This window comes from Drosophila navojoa, chromosome 3 (genome assembly GCF_054131105.1).
Source record: "Drosophila navojoa isolate 15081-1374.11 chromosome 3, UAZ_NAV_1.0, whole genome shotgun sequence".
Lineage (NCBI taxonomy): Eukaryota > Metazoa > Arthropoda > Insecta > Diptera > Drosophilidae > Drosophila > Drosophila navojoa.
The window spans coordinates 25,522,756-25,544,977 of record NC_142891.1 but is presented as its reverse complement, the minus strand read 5'-3'; the positions used below and the strand labels follow the sequence as shown (position 1 = coordinate 25,544,977).

At 33.6% G+C, this 22,222-nt stretch overlaps 2 protein-coding genes across 4 annotated transcripts in view; one reads left to right on the top strand and one right to left on the bottom strand.

Annotated features, from left to right (window-relative positions):
* kuz (zinc-dependent metalloprotease kuz) overlaps positions 1 to 22,222 on the bottom strand; it is a 274,041-nt gene that overhangs the window by 191,815 nt on the left and 60,004 nt on the right. The gene's annotated exons all lie outside the window — the stretch shown is intronic.
* Positions 16,160 to 22,222, top strand: part of Shawl (Shaw-like) — a 41,510-nt gene continuing 35,447 nt past the window's right edge. For all 3 annotated transcript variants that reach the window (XM_089257460.1, XM_030386657.2, XM_089257459.1), the window contains exon 1: positions 16,160 to 16,277. In XM_089257460.1, coding sequence (XP_089113586.1) covers positions 16,234 to 16,277 — 44 coding nt within the window. In that variant the 5' untranslated portion in view covers positions 16,160 to 16,233. The remainder of the gene's footprint in view (positions 16,278 to 22,222) is intronic.

The following is a 22,222-nucleotide window of genomic DNA, read 5'->3' as shown; positions in this document are numbered from 1 at the left end:
AGTTGCAGCATCCCGTTATTCGGCTGGAGTAATGCGACGACGGAGCCAGCGACAGAGCCAGCCACAGCGACAGCGACAGCGACTGAGCCAGAGCCCAGCGCCAGCAGCGATAATTGTTGATGGCATGTCCTTTTCGCAGGCTGAGTTCAGTTCGTGTTAAGACGTGCGTGCGGCAGGAACAACTCGCCACTCGAGGGCTCTGCCAGCGCCAAGCTAACCTCTCTCACGGTGGCCAATTGCCTACAAGAAGAGTGTTAATAAGCCAGCGAACGTGGCATTGGCTGTGGCCGTGTTGTGCGCGAAATACGTTCAGGTGCCAAAGTGGCTTGGACAACTGGACGACAGCGAATCGAGTGTTTCACTGTGTATGTTCGTGTGCTTGTGTATGTGCGTAAGTGTTAAGGTGTGAGCAACGTATTATTTACGAAATACTTACAAGTGCTTCACGCGGCTAACGAAACTTTGCCTAAAGGATTAAAGTATCCAGAGTAGTAGTTGGACGAGGTAACGGAGATCTATCTTTGCACTCAGCCAGCTTCTGTTTAGCCAAACTTTTTGTAACTTCATTTTGTGGGTTGCTTTTGTTGTTGTAGCCTGTGTTTTGTTTCGGCCAAACTTTAATGTGGCTAGCTGGCTTCTGCTTCTTTTGTTTTTGTTGAGTGTGTGTGAGCCGTTGTGTGTTCCGCCTAGGGAGCTATAAAATAAACCAGCTCAACGGTATCTAGTCCTCCCCTATGTCAGCGTCAATTTATATGGGGCTTCCGATGCCCTTTATAACCGGACTCAAGAAAATGTTGCTCTGAATTGGTTCCGACCAAGATAACATATGGCTTGAAATGGCTTTTAAGGATATTAATGATTTAACTATTTGGGCGCCTTTTGTTCTTCGGGGTGGCCAGTGGAGACAAAACTTATCTTTATTATTCACAAACATTAATTGTGAATAATGCATGTTTTCTGTTTTCCAAAGGAAAATCTTGCAAGAAATTCAAGCCAAATAATGACAGAAATTATTATTGAATGTTGGGAAAATCTTCAAGAAATTCGTTAAAGTTAAACAAAAGATTTCCTGGCACGCGTCATTGGAAATTCTCATCTGAATTATTTTTATTCATTCATAAAACCCTCGAATTGCCATCATGTTTGAATATTCAATTTATAAAATTTTTGCTGACAAATAAAATTTTTATTAAAATTACTTTACTTTGTTTAACAACAATATTGTATATGGATTAAAAGTACATTTTTCATCTCTGAGAGGTGCTTGGATGCATTTTATTTATTTCAACTAAGTGAATAAACATTTTTTATGTGAATCATTTATATTTGGGAGCAAAATGAAATAATCATAATGTTTCTATTATTATTATTTTTTGTTCATATTTTATTTATTATATTTTTCATATAATGTTGAACATATTAATTACACCGAAGTTTTCTTATATTTAAACCAAAAAATTTAAAATAAATAAATCAACACATTTCAATTGAAAAATATTATTATGGCATACCAAATATTTTCTTTTTATGCTGAAATAAAAAATAGGGAACTAAGAAATTCTATTTAAGCAAAAACTTTTCACTAGATAGATAAAACTGAATAAAAAAATCTCTAAAAAATTAAGGAAATACTTAAGATTTTTCTACAACCATTTATTTACAAGTTGTAGAAAAATCTAAAGTAAAGTTAGGTATAATTTAAATAATAAAAGAAGTAAACTTTATTTAAAAATAATATATTTTTGTATGAGATACGAAAAGAAAAAATTAAATAAATGTAAAATTAGTTAATGTATATAATTTGTTTTATTATTTTAAGCAGTATTATTATAGAAGAAGTAAGAAAATCTGTCATTGCCATTTAATATATAAATTCTATAAATATCAAATCTGATATTAGTCTAACAGCTTAACAGCTTTGTAAACTTCTGGAAATAATAGAAAAGACTAACAAAATAAAGTATATATATGTATATTTGTATATATTCTTTAGAATATATACAATTTTCTAGAAGTTTTCAAAGCTTATGCCATTAGTTTAATTTTTGCTGACAGACTTGACAAAATATACTCCAAACCTTTTTCTTATTTTCGTTGCTTTGTTCTTTTTTTTCAATCTAAATTTAAGTTGCGTTGACAAAGTTATTTAAAGTCTGAGAAGCGTATTTTTACTTCGTATTTTATTGTTTGCCAAATGTTTTTTATTAGTTTGCCGTTTGATCACAAGCAAAAAAGAACAAATAGAAAGAAGCGAAAAGTTGTTAGTTTGTTTTTAATGTGTTGATATATATTTTGTGTAGCTGTATGGAGGAAGAAAAAAAGAAAAAGGTTTAATTTATGGGAGCATAGATTGGCTGGGGAGTTGCCTAACCATTCATGCTGGCCTAACCCAATGGGACAAGAAACTTTTTGGTTTTGTCAACTTTTGTTAGCTTTTTATGCGCGACACTGAGACACATAAACAGAACATAGTGAAGAGTGCCAACTGCAAAGGACACTCCACATGAAAGGAGCTTGGTGAAGGCAGAGACGAGAGGACTGGCGGCATGCATTTATCAAAAAAGAAAAATTCTTGTTTTACGGTTGACGCGTGCGCGATTTGAAGACTGTCTTCGTTTTGTTTTTCCTTTTTTTTTTTTTTGTTTTTTTGGTTTGTGATTTTTGGTCTCTTCTTTGGCCGAAATCCGTTTTGCAGTAATTGAGTTACGAGCGTGTGCATCTGAAGGCGACGAAGATGCCAGCGCGTAAGTCAAATGGCCCACACACACCAAATGCTGCACTTTTGCCGTCATATTGAGTGTCTGTGGGCATTGCGGACTGATTGAAACGAGCAATGTAATTAAGGTTTCGCTCCGTTGCCACAACTTGTGTGTGTGTGTGTGTGTGTCTGCTCTGTGGCCCGCCCATAAAACAGAGAAAGACCGAGCCAAGAGCCAACAGTTAACTTTGGCGCCAATGTTGGCCAACAGGAATTAAAGCATAAACTACAATTGTGCACGTCCTGAGGTTTACGACCCAGCAAAAAAAAAGTAAATAAATAAATAATAATACCCATATATGCATGTGGACTGGGGCTAGACGTCTCTAATAGCTCTCACTTGTGTTCCAACTTTGTGTGTGTGTGTGTGTGCGTGTCTGTAATTTGCTCAACTCGTTGTGGTGTGTAATTTCATAAAAAGCCGAAGAAAAAAAGAAATTTCTAATGGAGCGCATAGTTAAGCAATTGCTGGAATTGGTAATCAAAATGCGTTCGTTCTCTTTGGTGCAACGAGCCGTATACGCAATATGAATATTTTATCTGATAATTTCGCATAGAGCCGAACTGAACTCTACTCAACTACAATCTGTCGGCAACCGTTGGATTATAATCACATCATTGCATACATCATTTGCTCGACAATTTTACTAAAGCAAATGCAGCTGACACTTCAAGCATATGGACGGGCCATTTTCAAAGATTGTTGGGTGTGGGAGATGGGGATGACCTTTTCAGCCAACTAAAGCAGCTGGCTACATTGAATAGGCTTGTTGAAGGATTAACTTTTTCGTATTGAGCGTTGAAATTTGTATTTATTTGGCTGCCCCGACTTCTACTGTCTATAAAATATATTTTATGCTATCCTGATTTTTCATTTTCACTGCTTGCAATTTTTTATAAAATTTTTATATAGTCCTGTACAAACTTTGTCCATCTCACATTTGGGTCTATTCAAGAAAAAATCGAATACAACATTTCTTTACCTTTTGTACCTTAAGCTTTATGTACTCATATATATTCAAATTTTACTACATACTCCTTAATCCTTTTCTTAATCCCATTCTTTTAGAATTCTCAGAATCTTACTAAAGGCAAATTTGCCTGGCTTAATTATACGTAATCTCAGAGCATTACCTTGCCACAACTTTTACCTCGCATATTTTTACCTCCGCTAAGCCATATTTAATAAACTTTTACTAACTTTGTCTTACATGGAGCTTTTGTTTATTCAAATTTGATAAAATGCGCACATGCCAATCCATGTTAACTTCTATGAACCTTTCGACTAGCTGTGCCAACTTTGCTTAACCTGAACTTAACTTTTACCCCTCACTGAAACTTTAACTTGAGCCAACTTCGCTTCAACTTAACTTGACCTCACTTTAACTTAACCTGACCGCACTTTAGTTTGACCCAAGTCAACTCAAAATATTATAGATTAGATTACGATAGATAGATTGCCCAAGTTAAAATCAACGAGCAAGTTAGCTCTAAGGATTTCCATGAGAGCTACCATCAATCAGTTGACGAACTTTTTTAAATAAAAAGCTAAAATAAAAAAGTATTTACTGGAATTCTTTGAATTTGGTGCACACAAGCGAAGCCTTGAAAATTAATAATAATTAATAAAGTTGTCTAAAAAAAAGTTTTGTTTCAAACTTTGTGCTCAAAGATAAAACAAAATATTTATGATAAACATTTTGTTGTTGCCAAAAAAAAAAAAAACAACAGGTAAACGCCAACCAAATTATGAAAATTCCAAGAAAACTCAAGGATTTAAAAAAAAAAAAATAGTAACAACAACAACAGCGTGAACATAGCGACTGCCTGGGGCAACAGGCTCGACTAGAGCTCGCATTCTCGTGGGTGTAGCAAGCGCTGCGGATGCGGGACTTTTCCGCTATGCCGACTGCAGCTGAAGCCACCTGGAGCTACCTGCCAGGCATATAGCCATTGACAGCATTTACAGCTGCTGCTGCTGCTACTGCTGCCGCTTCTGCTGCTGTGTGACCTACTGACTCCCGTGTAGCCTACTTTCCGGCGCCCGCGGCAGCAAGTACCTGGCACCAAGCGTGCGGAAACTGCGCTGATGGCCCTGTCCTGGCTTGTCGCTGCTGCAACTCATCTTGCCAGCCTCCTGCTCATACTCTTTGGCATCCTCATAGGCTTGCCTCAGCGTCTGCCTCTATCGTAGCCCTAGAGCTGCCTCGAGCTGTGCCTCATCTTCACTCACTGCTCATTCACTCTGCCCTCGCCCTCCACATCGGCGCCTCTGCTGTATTCCTGTTGACAGAATTAACTGCAAGAAAAATACTTTGCAAATTTAATTAAACAAGCTGCGTCGCTTGCTGCTTGCAGCTTGCAGCTCATGCAGCGCCCCAATTGACGTCAGCCAGCATCCCGCACATGGCCCACGGCCAACAATTGATATGTTCTCCATATGGGCAGCTCTTGATTACAGCTCTTTATACTCCTCAATTCTCTTTTGGCCGAAGGTTTTATCAATTAGTCATTGAGTTATGAGCAGCTTTCAGCTGTAGTGGTTGCTTCTATGCTTTATAATTAAATATCAAAAAGTAAGAAACAAAAAAAATCATTTTTCAATTTTTACAAAATTGCTATATAATTTAATAAAAAAGGAAAAAAAATGATTAAAGTTTTATACATTTTCATGTTTTTTTTTTTTTAATTAAAAGAAATATATACATTAATTTTTATATATTTTTTATTTTAGAACTATAATTATTAAATATTTACCTATTTATTTCTAGATTTTTTTAGTATTTAAAATACTGGAATAAATAAAAAATAAGTTGTATAATTTTATTCTATTATTCAGAATAATATATTTATTAATTATTTAATTCTACAATTTAAAATATATATTTTCTATGTTTTTATTTATTTAAATATTTTTTATTGGAATAATACAAATTAAAAATATAAATCTAAAATAAATACTTTATATATTGTATATTTATAGTAACAAAAAAGAATTCATTTTATGAAACTAGATATACTAATATACAAATTTAGGGTATCTAAATGTCGATCACACATACGCCCTCGCAACTTTTTTCTCGTTGTGATTGTGTTGATGTTGTGATTAATTGTTTGTCGATGTTGCTTGATAATTACTTTGACGACTCCGATATTAACGCGCTGATAAAGTCTGCTGGCGACGAAATTAACTTTTTCTTAGTTGTTTGAGTTGGAATTTTAATGATAGGTATTTCGAAAAAAAAAAAACGGTAACTCAGTTGAAAGTTATCTCAAATGCGAACTTATTATCAAAAGAGGAATAGAGTAAGAGCTTCCAAGAAGTCGATAGTAAAATAAAGACAAGCAATTGAAATTTGAATTTAATGGGGTATAATTTGTCAGTATACGAATTGATATCTATTGCTGGAAAAGCTGTTCAAAATGTCTGCATTCTGTCTAAGTTTTGCATGCTGAAACAATTCCAAAGATTCCTTTCTATTATTTGTGGCCAACGCTGTCAGCATGATGGACTGCTTAAACCAATATCAAACTGACATTTTGCCAACCATACATTGACAGCTCTGTGGTCTATTCAACTGCAGATATACGTATATATCATATTTTACAGCTGTAAAATCGCTTGAACTGAGTGGGTGGGTCGAAGAGCACATTTAACTGCAATAGACTTAGGGATTTGCATACATACATATGCACACGTACATATACACACATATGTAACGTATTCAGCTATTTCTTCGTCAAATGCAACATAAATCAGAAATTGCTCCACTCACTGCCAGCTTAGTACCGGCCACGCCCCTCTTCGCTTCGTCTCTGCCCCAGCCAAAGTAGAAAAATTTTCTCAACATTTGTCATGAAAGTAAAAAAAAAAGTTATTTGAACTATATGGGCGGAAAAGTGGGCTGGGTTCGGGCTGGGGGTGGGGGTGGGGCACATAGAGTGAGTGTAGGTATTTGCTTTTTGGCATTGCCAGGCCGGGCCAAGCCAGTCTAAGAAACTATTTTCTTTTCATTTTCCCCAGCAAAGGCATTGCCGACAAGCACTTGTGACACATAATGGTAGATATACATATATATAATATATTTATATGTATATATAATGTTATATATATATAATGTTATATAGGTACATATATTTTTCTGCAGAACATATTGCAAGTAAAAATGTCATTTTAGTTGCGCGTTTTGTACTTTTGTTCGGCTCTCAAATATCCATAAAATAGTTGTTCATATGCATTTAGCTGTATGTTGGAATAGCGTCTTGTGCCTTACATACATAAATGAAATGTCTTTTAAATTTGTTTTACTGTTAGATACTGAAGTGGTTTAATAAATATATAAAATTGTTTTTATCTTCGAAATTTGGTATTTGTAGAACATTTTAGCATCATCATTTGTTTTCGACATTTTGTAATTGTTCTATTATTATTTTTTTATTTTAACTTTAAATTAATTTATTTTTGAATGTCCATTTGGTTACCTTTAAGCTCACAATGTCAATGTCAAAATTTCTGTGCTTAAATTTCGCAAGTCCTAAATTAGTCAAAAATAATAGTAAATAAATAAATAAATAAATAAATAAATAAATAAATAAATAAATAAATAAATAAATAAATAAATAAATAAATAAATAAGTAAATAAAAAAATAAATAAAAAATATATAAAAGAGGAAAGAAAAATATATAATATTGTATATTCACTTGGGCCATGGTTTTTCCCATCTTCACTTTGATATTTCTTCACTGAAATATTTATATATATTGTTAGATTACTCGTACACTGTACTTTTTATCTCCTTACTGTATCACAAGATCTTACTTTTATATGTTTGTTAAGCAGAATTGGGCTGCCAGACAATACTGTCATTTACTGTACAATAGTAAAAACTGAAAAGGGCTAAGTCCGCTCTGATTATGCATTGCAGCATACATATAGGTATACATATATATACCTCACCTTATCACACATATCTAGACTAACTTCCCTATCTATTTGCTGTCCTTCAACTGCAAACAATTTCCGCTTAATTGATTATTTATGTTTATTGCATCAATATGGCATATGCAAACATCTATGGATGGCCCCCAGATGTTGTGTGCATATTGGAAACTATCTAATTCAATTTCATATAGAAATATTTGTATGGTTGCAGTTTCAGTTCCATTTCCATGTTTGGAAGTGGTTCAACGCCACGTCGTTTAGTATACCTCGCTGGGGATTTTAATTAAAAGCAAATATATTTGCTTTTAAGTTAGCAAAACCACACAAACATTTCATGGCCAGGCTTTACGTTAGTCAAAAACCACCTTCCCGGCCACAAAATGTTTGCTTAGTTTCGATGCGAGGCCATATGGAAGCGGGGGGCGGAGGCGGAGGCAGAGGCGTGGCACCAAAATGTTTACCTGATGAAGTATTCGAGCTAAACGTCAATTTTCTAATATATTGTTTGTTCTTCATCTTGTTGTTGTTGTCGCTGGTGTGGTAAATTTGTTGTTGTAATTTTGTTTACATAATTTTCATGTACATTTTATAGTGGATAATTTAACAGACATGCCAACTACATAAGGTTTAGCAAGTTTATGAAAGCGTTAAATTTTCGCATTGACTCAGAGCTGTGGGCATAAAACTTACGCTTCACTTGTTTTCATTTTAAGCATAATTAGTTATGGCTGGCTGTTAAATTTAACAAGCAGTTAACTATGGGTTGGGATGTACTACAAATTGGATGTTGACATATTGGTATGAGCCGTGCTGTAGGGCAAACACAAATGACGATAATTCAGGCCAACAAGAAAATTTCATGAGATTTAACAAGAATGAACAGGATATAGGCGAAGGCTGAACATATTGAGGATAAGCTGAGTTCGAATCTGGTACCTGAAGAGGAACAGAGTAGAGTTTGTTGAATATTCAAGCTAGTTTAAAATCTAGAGCATTATCCTTTTAAAAAGGCATTCATAAAATGGTTTTAAGAAATTTGGTTTTATTATTATTTATTTATTTATTTTTTGACAGCTCATCGCATTTACAAATTGATCATTTAAATCTTATTTAAATATAACAGTATAAGGAAACTTAATATTAGAATTTTCGAATATTTTTAAAATATCGAATCGATGATATATATATTATATGCAACTTTAAACTGATGGACATTTTTCAATATTTTTGGTTTTTTTTTTTTTTTTATAATTTTTTTATTCTTTCATTTCTTTAAGCCACAAATTAAGGCACATTATTAAAGTCAGAATAATACGTTTTCACCATATTAAATATCTGCGCATTCGAAATTTTTCCACTTTTTAAAGGATTTACCAACGCAAATATATAAAAAATATCGCAAAAATATTTGATCTTAGGACAAACAAAATATTCCGATATAAATAAATTTTTTGTTGAAAAATATATGGATATATTGATATTATGATATATTTTTAAGAAGCCTACTTAAAATCTACCATATAAACTTCATTAGCAAATACAATTATTTTAAATATTTTCGATTATTTATATCTACTCCATAACAGTTTAATATACTCATTTTAATCGATAGTCAGTGCAGCTGTGGTCAATCCACACACAGTTGAATGTATTGACCACAGCTCTGAAAAGTTGATTAAGAAATTCTACTTTAAAGAAAAGTTATTCAATAATTAAATTCCATTGGCAACGCAGTCGCTATGCAAATTGCGCTGCAAGCAAAGTGCATGTGTGCGCGTGCGTGTGCATGTTTGCCATGTTTGTATAAAGAAAGCTAAGCATGATACAAATAGCAGCTCGATGTAATAATGGTTGGACTACTCTATAATCGGCCACTCTCGACTTGAGTAATCTATGTAAATCATACAAGGATTAACAATAATCTAAAAAGTCTGCCTCAAATCAAAAAGTTAGTTTGAGTGAATAATTTTGTCATCAATAAAAAAAAGAAAGAATAATCTTTATAAATATTCCTCAAATTAGACTCATTTATTCACCGACTGAATTACATATTACGTACAAGATTTATGGCATTAAGATGTTCTTCAATCAAATTGTATATGTTCAAGCTCTATTATGTATGCCACACATAAACATAACTCATCAGTTTATCGGCTATTATTCATATATTGAAGACATATTTATGCGAATGCCCAGCCTAGTGCATTACAATTCGTAATAAATCGCATAAAACACAATTCGATTTCAGATATTCCTAATTTTATGCCCAACGCAGAGGGAGACGCCCAGAGCCATAAAGTTGCAACAGCTGCCAAGTAGTAATCAAAAGAAGGAAGAAGTAAAGCAAAAAGAAGAAGAAAAAACAAAAAACCTCTATAGTACTTATAAATACCTATATACATAATCACATTTTGGCAACGTTCAATGATTTCTCAGAGCATTAGGTAAATTTTTTCTGTATTGAAAATGGGAATGTGGGGTATATGAGGTTTGTACAGATGTATGTAACCAAGCCTTGATTATCCATCTGATATATTACAAGATCTAGAATTTTCCGCAAAACTCCTTTAATACCTCACTGAAACCGAGGATTTTCTAAATAATCCGTAGCATATAGATTTCTATGAAGTCGTTAAAAATTACGAAAAATAGATTTATATCAATTTAATGATATGTTAAAAATTAAGATAAAAACAAGTTTTGACTACCCAAAATACTAATATAGAAATATAAAATAATGTTCATGAGAATTGGCAAAACTTTTGACATACTTTCCAGGGTATCTGCCAGTGCAGCAGTTGTTCTGCTCTCCTATGCATTGTATTCATAATTAGATTTTTCGATTCCTTTGCTTAGGCGTGGCATTTGCTTAGTAGCCGGCCGTAGTGCCACAGTGATGGACTACGGCAATATCTTTGCTGTTTCTCTTTTAGTGCTGTCTCTGTTTAAAGGAGGACAGAGACATGAATTATGGATTTCCTGCCATTATCATGGCTAAAATGTTTTGCCTCTTGAGATTTGAGGGCCGTAGAAAAGTTTGTCGTGCGACGCTTTTGACGGAGCTTATTGTGGTTATCTTTTTTTGTGTGTTGCTTTTTTTAGTAAGTCTTGAAAGTATTTATATAAATAAACTTGATGAAAGTTCGTTTGAATTTTTGGGAAAATATTATGATAGAGAGTTTATACATTTTCAGGAAAGTAGAGGAACAGACATACATAGGTAGGGCAATCAGTACAGTAGACATAATGTATAAATAAATATTATATACGCAGTAGATATATTATATATATTTTGTTAAAAATGTTATGATAAAATAAATGCGCCTGATTCTGAAACTGAGCTCAACTTGGAATAACTTAAAAGTATTAGACACTTGAATAGTTCTTAAAATTAGTTAAGTATATCCTTGAAGAATATAAAACTAAATACATGCAAAACACAGCAAATATTTTTTGCATCTATTATCTTGAATTAAAAGATCAAAAATCAAGCTCAATTACGACAGTCAATCAATCTATTAAAAAGTCAATAAGAAAATATTGTTCAACACAAAAATCCAGGCAGCTCTAACGAAGTTGTATAAGCTTGAAGTGAAGCACTAAGAGCAAACTCAATTTGTGTATGGATAAAATGTTATTTGACAAAGATTAAATTAGACTGTGTCAATTAGGCAAGTCAAATACATGAAAGCATTTCTTAACATTCGCATCGAACTAACAATCCAAAAATATGCTTGGCTTACATCTCAAGTGTGCTAATTCATTCAGTGCTAATAAAGTCAGTTGGAAAAACTTGTGTCTTTTGTTGCTGTCCTCTTGATATCGACTGATAAACTGATTTGCTTTTTGGTTATGGCCTTGTCTCTGCTACGAGCAGTGGCGTGCTGACCTTGTTCTGCACTTGTGGCTAACTGACACACAACAATAACAGCCAAAGGTCGCCATTGATTTTGGCCGTAATTTGGTAGTCAAACAAAGCGAGATGCAAACTTGTATATGTGTGTCTATACAGGCTGATCAGTTGCCAGTGCACTTTCCCCTTTGCCACTCTTCCCCTTAGCGCTTTCCACTTTTCCGCTTTTGCCATTACTTTGTTTCGTTTGTGTTGCTTCGGATATTTGTTGTTTCTTTTTAGTTTCTTGTTTAACTTGTTGTACAATGCTTTTTAGTTTTTGCGTAATGCCAAACTTTAGGCAGGCATCTGGCATTCGTTGCATTGTTTTGCGAAATGTTCTTTTTTTTATTTGCTGCCAGAAGGCAGGAACACACACACACAGCATGAATATTAAGACGAGTTTATATATAAATATGTAACTCTTTGAATAGATAGTCAGTTGCACAGTTACTCAACTACACACAGTTGCTTATTTACTGTCAGCAGCAGCAATTTTGTTGATTTGTATCGCTCCTGGCTAAAAACTGCCTTAACAGAACTTTATATACAGATTTTAGCTCTCCCTCTATGGGAAAATAACAAGCGCATTTGATTAAAATAACTAGAATGAAGTGAGCTGTTGAGGATTTATGGTTATGTGTAGAGTGCAAGAAATCTAAGAATTTATTTTAATAAAATTTCATATGTAGTTGATAGCCCATTAGCCCGTAGTCGATAAATATCGATAGTAATAATAGTCAGTAATGTATTTATGTGTAAAATCCACTCGAAATTTGGTGCTTTTAAGGAAAACTAAAAGTCTATTGCTATCGATGATCGAGAGATAGAATCAATTTGAAAACGAACTGTCTGAATACAAAGATAGATGTAAATATACTTATAAAAAGACCTTGATATGACAGAATGTGTCTGTTATTTTATAGAGTGAAAAGATCGTATATCTAATATAAATTCTAAAAATATTATTAATGATTAATACAAAAATATATATTTTCGATAAATATCGATTCTCGATTTCTGATTTTTAGCATATGTTGCATATTGTCAGTCCACAAAAATACTTGTTCGTGTACAGCCGATGTAGCATATTTCATGAATTTCTCTGAGAACTCTTGACTCTCTCTCTCTCGTTTTTCATTTGAATATCACGTATTTGGCCTTAGTGAGCTCTTGGTTATTCACTACGATCACATGTGAATACGATTGGTATTAAATGGAGGTTCAAGTGAAAATTATTCACTCTCTGAAGTGGCAATCCATGAAAGCCTCAACGAGTCGTTGATTGACTGAATGTTGAGGCCGAAAGTGCCAGCGACAGGCGGCGCACAATGCGGCTAAGACAAAGCGCCAATGGAAAGCACTCAGCACTCAAGCACAGTTCCACCCGCACTCTCCTCTACGTCGTACGTCTGTCGTCTGCCCAGACTCTTCTCAAGTCAATGAATGAAAATTTCCTACGCAGCAGAGATTGATGACGCACTTGAAGCGATGCCATGGGAGCATCAGCATCAGCTCCAGCTTCTGGTCCAGCTGCAGCTGGTGCTGTGTAGATTCGATTACTTGTGCGCGTACTCGTACTACGCCACTCGTTTATATATTCAGATAGTCTGTCTAGTCAGATATATGGCCAGTGAGTGGTCCACTCCTTGCGAGTTGATTAACCATCAGCAGCTGAATGGCCTTTTCCCCAGACTTTGTTCGCTGTGCATCGCACTTAACCAGCATTTTGTTATTTTGACATCGAGCACATGGCCAGTGGGTCGCCCAAGTCGGCTTGAATGTTATTACCGGAATGTGCACAAGTGCGGCCAAGTAAAAAATTTGCATACCAAGCAAAGTGGTTGACAAAAAATAAAAATGAAGCGAATAAAAGTTACCAGCCAAAAATGTTCATCGTTAAATGCTCTGCAAGTGGCAACGATGCCCATTCGACTGTTGGCCATAAAATGCCTCATCGACGTGATATATACTCTCCTGATTGTATACATACTTATATCTTTATATATGTATATGTATGTGTGTGCTCCTTCGTTGAAAGACATTTCCCCCAGCGAGGCATTTTTCTTGTACTATCTTTTATATTTTTTTTTTTTTTACTTGAGCAATTTCTTTGAAATTAATTCTCTTGGTTTTGTAATTTCCATCCAGATTGACCTCGTGCTTAGGCAATTTTATTGTCATGCGGCAAAAGTGATGCTGGGAGCTGCAATTTATCAGGTTTAAGCACAAATTGCAGTAGCTTTTTCACTTTTTACAGCAACTACTTCTCCATGTATTTTGGCCCTTCTCTATCATTCTGTTTGTGTTTCCCTCTATTATCTTTATCTTCTATCATTTACTCCGACTAGGCTTCTCTATATTACCTCTCATGTTCTCTCTCTCTCGGTCTGCTCTGCTCAAGGATAAATATTTCTCTCTTTGCGGTGTGCTCTTGTCTCTTATCGTTTTTCTTTTTCTTTCGCTTTGGTCTTCAGTTCTATATCTCTCTCTCTCTGTTCACGCTGGCTTTTACACTATGTATCAGTCCCGCTCTACCGTTTCTCATTTTTAGTGTCTGTCTACATCTCTCTTTCTTAGTCGATCTAAATATTTCCCTTGCTCTCTTTTTTCATACCTATATTCAACTTTTTTTCAAACACAAAAACTCTCGAAGATAAATTTGAATATAATTCATCATCACAATCAAAAGATATAAATTATTTCTTTGGGAACTATTTATTATTGCAAATTACGCGAAAATCTAAAACTTTCACAATAGAAAGTGCAAAGCGTTTTTCTCTTTGTCTTTCAAAGAACCATTTGTCAGCTTTGCATCTATGGATGACTGCCATTTATTTGTACCACAAGTTTTGCTCATGTTTCACAGACTATCAATCAGCGCAATCTAAGACAACAAAAGTTTTTGCCGCCCTCCGCCTCGCTCTTCCAAATACAGTCCCCTACGGCCCCTAACGACCCCCAACTTCTCTGCAAGCAATAAACATTCGCTCATGTTTAATGTGGGCTGCCTGTGGAATTTCTTTTAAATTCAGGCCAAAGAACATGGGACGTAGCTGTCGAAGCAGCTGTCATATTTACATATCTGTGGTGTCTCTCACATTATTTGGCATTTGATACTGACAATGCCTTCTTGTATATATTAAATTAATGGAATGTCGATGTGGAAGTCGAAGGCGATGCCGAAGCCGAAGTCGTTTATGTGACTTTACTTTGCCGTTTATTGAATCTATGACATCTCAAACGCGGCTCGGGACAGTTCTTGCCAAAGCTGTGGCCCCCAAAGACCTTGATAGACCTCGACATGGATTGAATTTTCAAAACGAATTTAAATATGAATTGCGGAGCACGAGTGTTGAAATTGACATTTTATATACTAAACTAAATGTGTAAAATATAAAAATGTTTGGTAGTATTTGCATTTGTATTATAAGAATTCGATATCTCTTAAATTTTCTTTAAATTAACTTTTTTTTTTCATTTTTATTTTTATTTGATATTCAAGCAAAAAAATGGTACAAATACATCTTTTATATTTGATATAATTTGTGTACAATAAAATTACAAGTTTAAGCTGTATTTACTTTTTTATATAATTTCATAACTATTAAAAAAAATAAATACATAAATAAGACAACTTTCATGGACTTAAAAGAATTGCGAGTAAAGGAAAAAATATGTGCATTATACAATTTATATTCATATAGGAATGAAGGGAAGAACATTTATTTCAGTATGCCGAAGCTTAAATTCCCTTACTGGCATATAGTTTTATATTTAGTAGAAGCATTAGTTTCTCATTGAGAACATAAGCTGTTTTAGTTTATCACTTATTCTTGAAGATCCAAAAAGTATGCTATGAATATTTGCAACATATAGAAAGTCTACGCAAACCATCGCACTTGAAAGTTCGAGTCATTTTATTAAATTCTGTGATAATGCTTTGTATATATTCCAAATATAGAAAATTTGTACTTAGTCAAAGGTGATACATGATGAAAACAGATTCATTTTAAATGCCCAATTATTCAGTTTATCATACAATATTTACTAAAGCCTAATTTTATATCATATTAATTTTTGAACTGTTTTTTATCGTTGACATAGCACCATTTTACGCTGAGCTTCACAATTTAAGCACATAAATGATAATGTCCTTTGCTAGAGTATGGAAAGAGCTCTTGACCCACATATTTTATGCATTGCACTCATATCTCTAAGCACACACACACACACACGCGTATCACTCTAGGCAAACCCCAATTTGGGGTTTGCGCATCACTTTACAAAAATGGAGAAAAAAGAGCCCCAACTAATGCAGCATTTCACATTTATTCTCTCTCTTTTTTGCAGTCAAAGGACATGCAAAACAAACCAAAAGGACGTGAAACAGATGCAGCCAGCGGGCTTTAAGGGACTTAACTCTAATTAAAAGGCATTTCGCGTTTGTGTTTTTGAATTAAATATAATTATAAAAATAAAATAAAAATAAAAAATATTAATTAATAACAAATTAACATTAATTCAACAATGTGTTTCATATGTGAGCGTTAAATGATTGGATTTGTGACTTCAACTCCTTAAAAGTGTTTATAATTTTGGGCATGCGGCTGCTGTTACCACAACTGTTGCATGCAACATGGATGGCGAAAATCGGATCATATTGAATGTGGGCGGAATTAGGTGAGTGCACTTTAGGTTAAAATGATATTTCTCATCATATTTTAAGAAATGCTTCCATAATATTTGAAATCTATTTAGATCCATCAAAATATGTTTTTAAAACATATTCTTATTGTCATTTATTACTTAAAATTGTGGGGAACAAAATTTTTGCAGCTAAAAAAAAAAAAACTATAAAATTATAATCTATATTTAATTCGAAATTACATAATATATTTGGAGACTTCAAAAAGACAGAAAGAGAGAGAGGGCGGAATAGATTAAACAGCTGCAATTTTTATTTGGTAATTTTCGCAATGCGGTTAAGTAATGCATATTAATTTTTATTGCGACCAATAAACATGTCACTTGGTGCATGTTTTTTCTGCCAACCGCATTGTAAAATGAACTACATTGATTTTGCGTATATTTGCATATATTGTATTTTTATTCATTTGAGAAAACGACAAACCACAAATCGCTACAAAAAATTAACTGAAATATGTAAATCGGATTTTCGTTCTGGTAGAGCTAAAATATACCTACATATGTAGAATTTACAATCATATTTATTTTTATAATATATGCATTTAAGGTTAAGTCTTCTTTCAATATAATACTGAATAAATTGTTGTTGATATTCGAGACTATAAAATATGATACAATTATTTTAATATATAAAAAACCCAGAACTAGGAAATAAAATTAAAAAAAAAAAAATAAATAAAATTGTTCATATATACAAGTTGTATTTCTACACATTTTACTTTGATATAAAAGGCCTAGGGGCCTATAATATAACTATCATCAATATCAATAATCAATATTCGCATCATAAAAATTGACTTATCCTACATTCAGTATATTGCTCCAATAAAAATATGATTATAAATATACATTCATACTACATACACAGATGAAGATAATCCAGTATAATAATATGAACAACATACTCGCTTCTTCACTAGCACAAACAGAGCATAAAATTTTATCTTCTAAAGTTTCGCACGAGTCTTCAACTGCTTCATCTATGCTTTAGCAAAAATGCTTTAGCTTAGGCTTCATCACAAAACGTCTTAACTCAACCCAGCTTTATATATAATATATACATATATATAAATATGGAATGCTTTTTTTTTATTGCAATATTGATTTACACATGAAAATCGTTTCACGTTGCGTTTCTTTTTTCCGGCCCAAGTGGAACATGCTGGGAAGTACTAAGTACTCAATGTATGAGTAGGGGGGGTAAGTGCTGCAATATGTATATGTCACACTACTCGAATGTTTGTTCAAGCATTGTGCACAACTTTGCGACTGCATAGGGAGAGAATCTATTTGTGTTAGTGTAGTGAGTGCGTGTGTGTGTGTATGAGTGTGTATACGTGTCTGGGACTTCTGGCTGTTACACCGTGATATGAGGGTAGGAGGTGAGCCGCATGCTTTTTGTAGCATACTTATGCGGGTCAGAGCTGCCCGGCTCTTTTGCCTGAGCTGCATGGCATCATGCTGTCACATCGCAGATGTTTTTAGCACAAACACAAGTACACACACACACATACGTGTACAAAGCAACTCAGTTACATGGCCGAGCTAGTCCTTCTGTGTGTATATTTTTCGCTAAATATTGTTTGCTATTTGTTAAAGTTTCACATTGAATAAAAGTTTTCGCTTTAACCTGAAGGCAAGGGCAGTCACAACTGATGTGACTGTGAGACTGTGTGTGTGTGTGTGTAGTTTATCATGCTCTTATGAAAATAGTATACCTACTCGTTGTGAATTTTTGACTTACTTTTCCTCTGGTCGAAACTCGAATATAAACGGCTATCACTATCTTGGCAGCTTTTTCATTTTAAACTAAAAACTGCACAGCGCTCTACTTTATTATCTTCTCACTCTACATACTAATTCACAAGAGGGTGGTTTATCACATCTCTATCCAGTGTGGCCTATTGCAAGACAATTTGAACTACCAGGGACATGCGTAAGTGCTCAGCTGGTTAATAACAAAAATGGTTTTATGTCATCTATAAATTTAGAAATTATGTAAAAACGAAATATTATGAAAATAGTTAGACCATTTGTCTATGTCTACAAGTAAAAGCCCGTTACTTACACTCTGAGAAAAAAGTCAGAGAGATAGCGATTTTTTCGATTCTCCAAGTTTGTTAGTGATCAGTTATCAATCGTTTTCTCTAGTGGGAAGTCGCTTTGCTCTTTCGCCGACCGTTTGGTTGTGATATTGGTATGTATTTTTTGTCCGTTAAACACATCGATAGCGTAGTGAGTGTGTGTATGTATGAGAATGTGAAGACTCTTTGCTATGTGTCATTGTGAGAATCTCAATAGTACTGCACCCTAAACGGTGTTCGTGATCAACTCAAAGCGCTCAACCGAACCGAAGGGTTCTTGTTCTGTGCTAGAGTGATTGAATATGATTTTGCTCTGTCATTTCATGAGTCGAGTGTAAGGAATAAAACGGGTACCAGCTATTTACGAGCTTGGTTAGTTACATATAAATCACAATCCTAATAGAACTTGATTTAGTTTTAATACTTCTCTAAATATATATGTACAGTCAGAGGTACTAAAAATATAGTTGAAGAATATTTTTGTTCCTATTATAACATTTTCTTAATCTACTCAATAGCAAAAAATTTGTTAAACCATTTTTTCTTTATTAAAAAATATATTTTATAAACACAAAAAAAATTAAAAGAAACATAAAATATTATTTTGAATATTAAAAATCAAGAAAACATATATTTTGCCAAGACAATATTTTATTTAACTGGTGTTTCTTTTTTAAATCAGCATAATAATATATTTAAAAATATATATATTCCTTGTACCTTCAGGACTCTGTTGTCCTTTGCCTAATCTATATATATTAATATATATTTATTTCAAGCCGAAGGCCTTTCCTTTTAATTATTCATAATGGCTATTAATAAAAAAGCATTTATTTATTTTAATTTATATTTTTATTTAAAGCTTCATTTTACTTATTTACCTTCAGTTCAGAGCACTTAATCGCTTTGCTGTGGACAGTAAAGGCGTATTTAATCATCTCTTTTTATTTTATTTTTTATTCTCTCGTTTGTCTGCAAACTTTCACTTAATCATTATACGAAAATAATTCTTTTCCTTTTTTTCTTTTGCCGAACAAAAATTATTTCTGGTTTTTGTCATTCGCAATGTGGCTGTCAGTAAGTCTCTGTGTTGGGATGCGTGATTCTTATCATTGTGATTACGTGATGCTCTCTTTGTCATAAAAAAAAGCGCACAGTCAATGGGCGGTTGCTTTGTGGGCGTGCACTGGAGTGGGAGCGGGAACGGGAGGGTCTGAGGTGGCTGTTGGTAGAAGGTTGAAATGGCATACATGATGGGCGCTCCATTGCTTCGCTCATCAACGCAGACAATTGCGCTCTGATTGTATCTGTGATACAGCAGACATACCCACACGCACACACACACACATGCAGACATACACACACACAGACACACTCACTCATGCAGGCAATAAAGTTTCTGCTGTGGTTGCTTTCAACACAAATACATTATACTTAGTGCCGTTAGTTGCTGCTGTTGTTGTTGTTGTTGTTGTTGACTGTGCTGTGCCATTCGTTTTCGCCATTGCTATGTTTGTTGTTGCTGTTGTTGTTTTTCTTTTTGGTTTCCGTTGGCCTTTGCTTTTCTAGCGTCTGTGCTGCCTCTGCCGATGCTGGCGTTGCTGCCAGTCTTGGCTTTGCCTTTGAATCTTTGATATTGTGTGCGAATTAAACGAAATGGCTAATGAAAAGTTTAACAGTCAATAAATAAAAGAGGGAGCATACACGAACAGCACAAAGTGGGCGACCACAGTTGTCTATAGCCTTAAAAATATATATATAGAATATGTACACACGCATATATATGTATATATATGTATGTTTATGCATGTGTTGATTTACTATATGAATTCAATTCGAATTCAATTTAAAGCCTAGTTGCGCAATTAAATTCGATTTGTATAGAACTTTACTAAATACTTTTTACACTTTTTATCTCATTCATCAATTTAATTTGCATATTTTAAATTCTTGTTCGATTCGCTTTATAGTCATTTCTTGTTATATTTATTTAAACTTAAATTGCATCTCATTTTGTTGTGCAATTAATGAAAATGTTGTGGGTTTTTTATTTCATGTAAAATTTACAGTTTACCATAAAAATTTATTTTTTATATATATTTTATATGAATTTATATATATAAGATTTACTTACATTTCATTTCTTATTGATTAAGCTCACTTTTTATTCATGTTAATTAAATATGAGTAAGTAAAAAATATTTTTTAATAATTGAAATTAAATTAATTGAGGCCACTCTTTATTGACATCATTAAAAAACATTTTATAATTGCATTTGTTTAAATATTAGTTAAAAGTTAATATCAAATAATTAATACAATTTTAAAATTTAAAATTAAAATGAAATAATTTATATATATATTTGGTTTATTTTCATTTTGTTCAGATAGATTTAAAAAACTGCAAACTCGACATATTTAATTATATCATAGAATTTATTACAGATATTAATATATATAAAATTTTTATTACATTTATAGTTATTTATTTTAACTATATATATAATATTTTTATAATTTTATAATTGAAACCAATGTAAAAAAAAATTTAATAATAATACATTTTCTCAAATCAGATTATTTTTCAAGCATATTTTATTTTTATATTTGATGTTTAACCAACTGACTCACATAATTCACTTACTCCAATTACCCTATCAAGTTTTGTTCGCCAAACAAAACGGCGAGTAAAATTGCTGACAAGGATCTTGCGGTAAAAAAAAAAAAACGCTACTGCAAGAAAGAGAAAAAAATCAAGTACGAAGACATAGGAAATTCGTGGCATTTTAAGCGCTGAAGCAGTCGCTTAGAGCCAAGTGTCAGAGACAATGGCTCCAAAGACAATGCCCAAAAGCCAACAACAGCAACAATTGCAACAACAAAGATGTTCTCTATTAGGAGGAGGCACGGTACAGGACGGCTCGGTAACAGGAACAGTCCCAGCGAGCTGACAAAACCGCAGGCAACAAGGGGCACAATTTAAAAACAACAGCTGCGCATTTTATTCTACAGAACTTTAACAATAGAAAGGAGCTAACATAATGAACAGCATGTTGATGGACTAGCTGAATACCCCGTAATAATTGAACAAATTATAATTTAAGTGTAATATTAAATATTAAAATTTTTATTAGGATTCCTAATAAGTTCTGCAAGTCATTATAAGAACTTCTAATTCCCTATTTTTACCAGTTATAAAAAAAAATTGAAGTAATAGAAATTCCCTATACCGGAGCACTTCAAGCCAGCTTAGTTACAGGGTATTTTAAAATGAAACAAAAGCAAAGTGTAGGCGCGAATATGAGTAATAAATAACTTGGCTGCTACTTGAATTGTTTTTTATTCCCTCCTATGGCTTTGGTTTATTGTGGTTTCCTTTTTAGCGTTCTAACTGTTCACAATGGGCTGGCTACTCGGCCTCTGCCCGTCCCTAGCCCTCTCGTGGGGCTGTCAATGTGTTTGGCACTACGCTTCATTAACTTCTTGTTATTTAATACACTTTCCTTTCGAATTTCCGTTGCGTATTTTCCGGCCAGTTGTCAGTCCATCCAGAGATTCCTTAAATGTCCAAAAGTCCTGCGGGGAGTATGCACACATAGATGAATTTAGGGTCTATGATAAAATATTTGTGGTGGAAATTGAAAAAGAGAAAAGCAAGTTTGCCAGTAAATACGAGAAAAAAGGGTCTCACAACAAATAAAGTCCTTTAATATCCTTTGGCATAGAAAACTCTTTAACTGTCCGAATAGTCGGTTGACTTTTTCTGGGGCATCTGCTAAAGTTCACTTCAATGAATTTATTTGTTTTATTTTATTTATTATTATTTATTTTTTG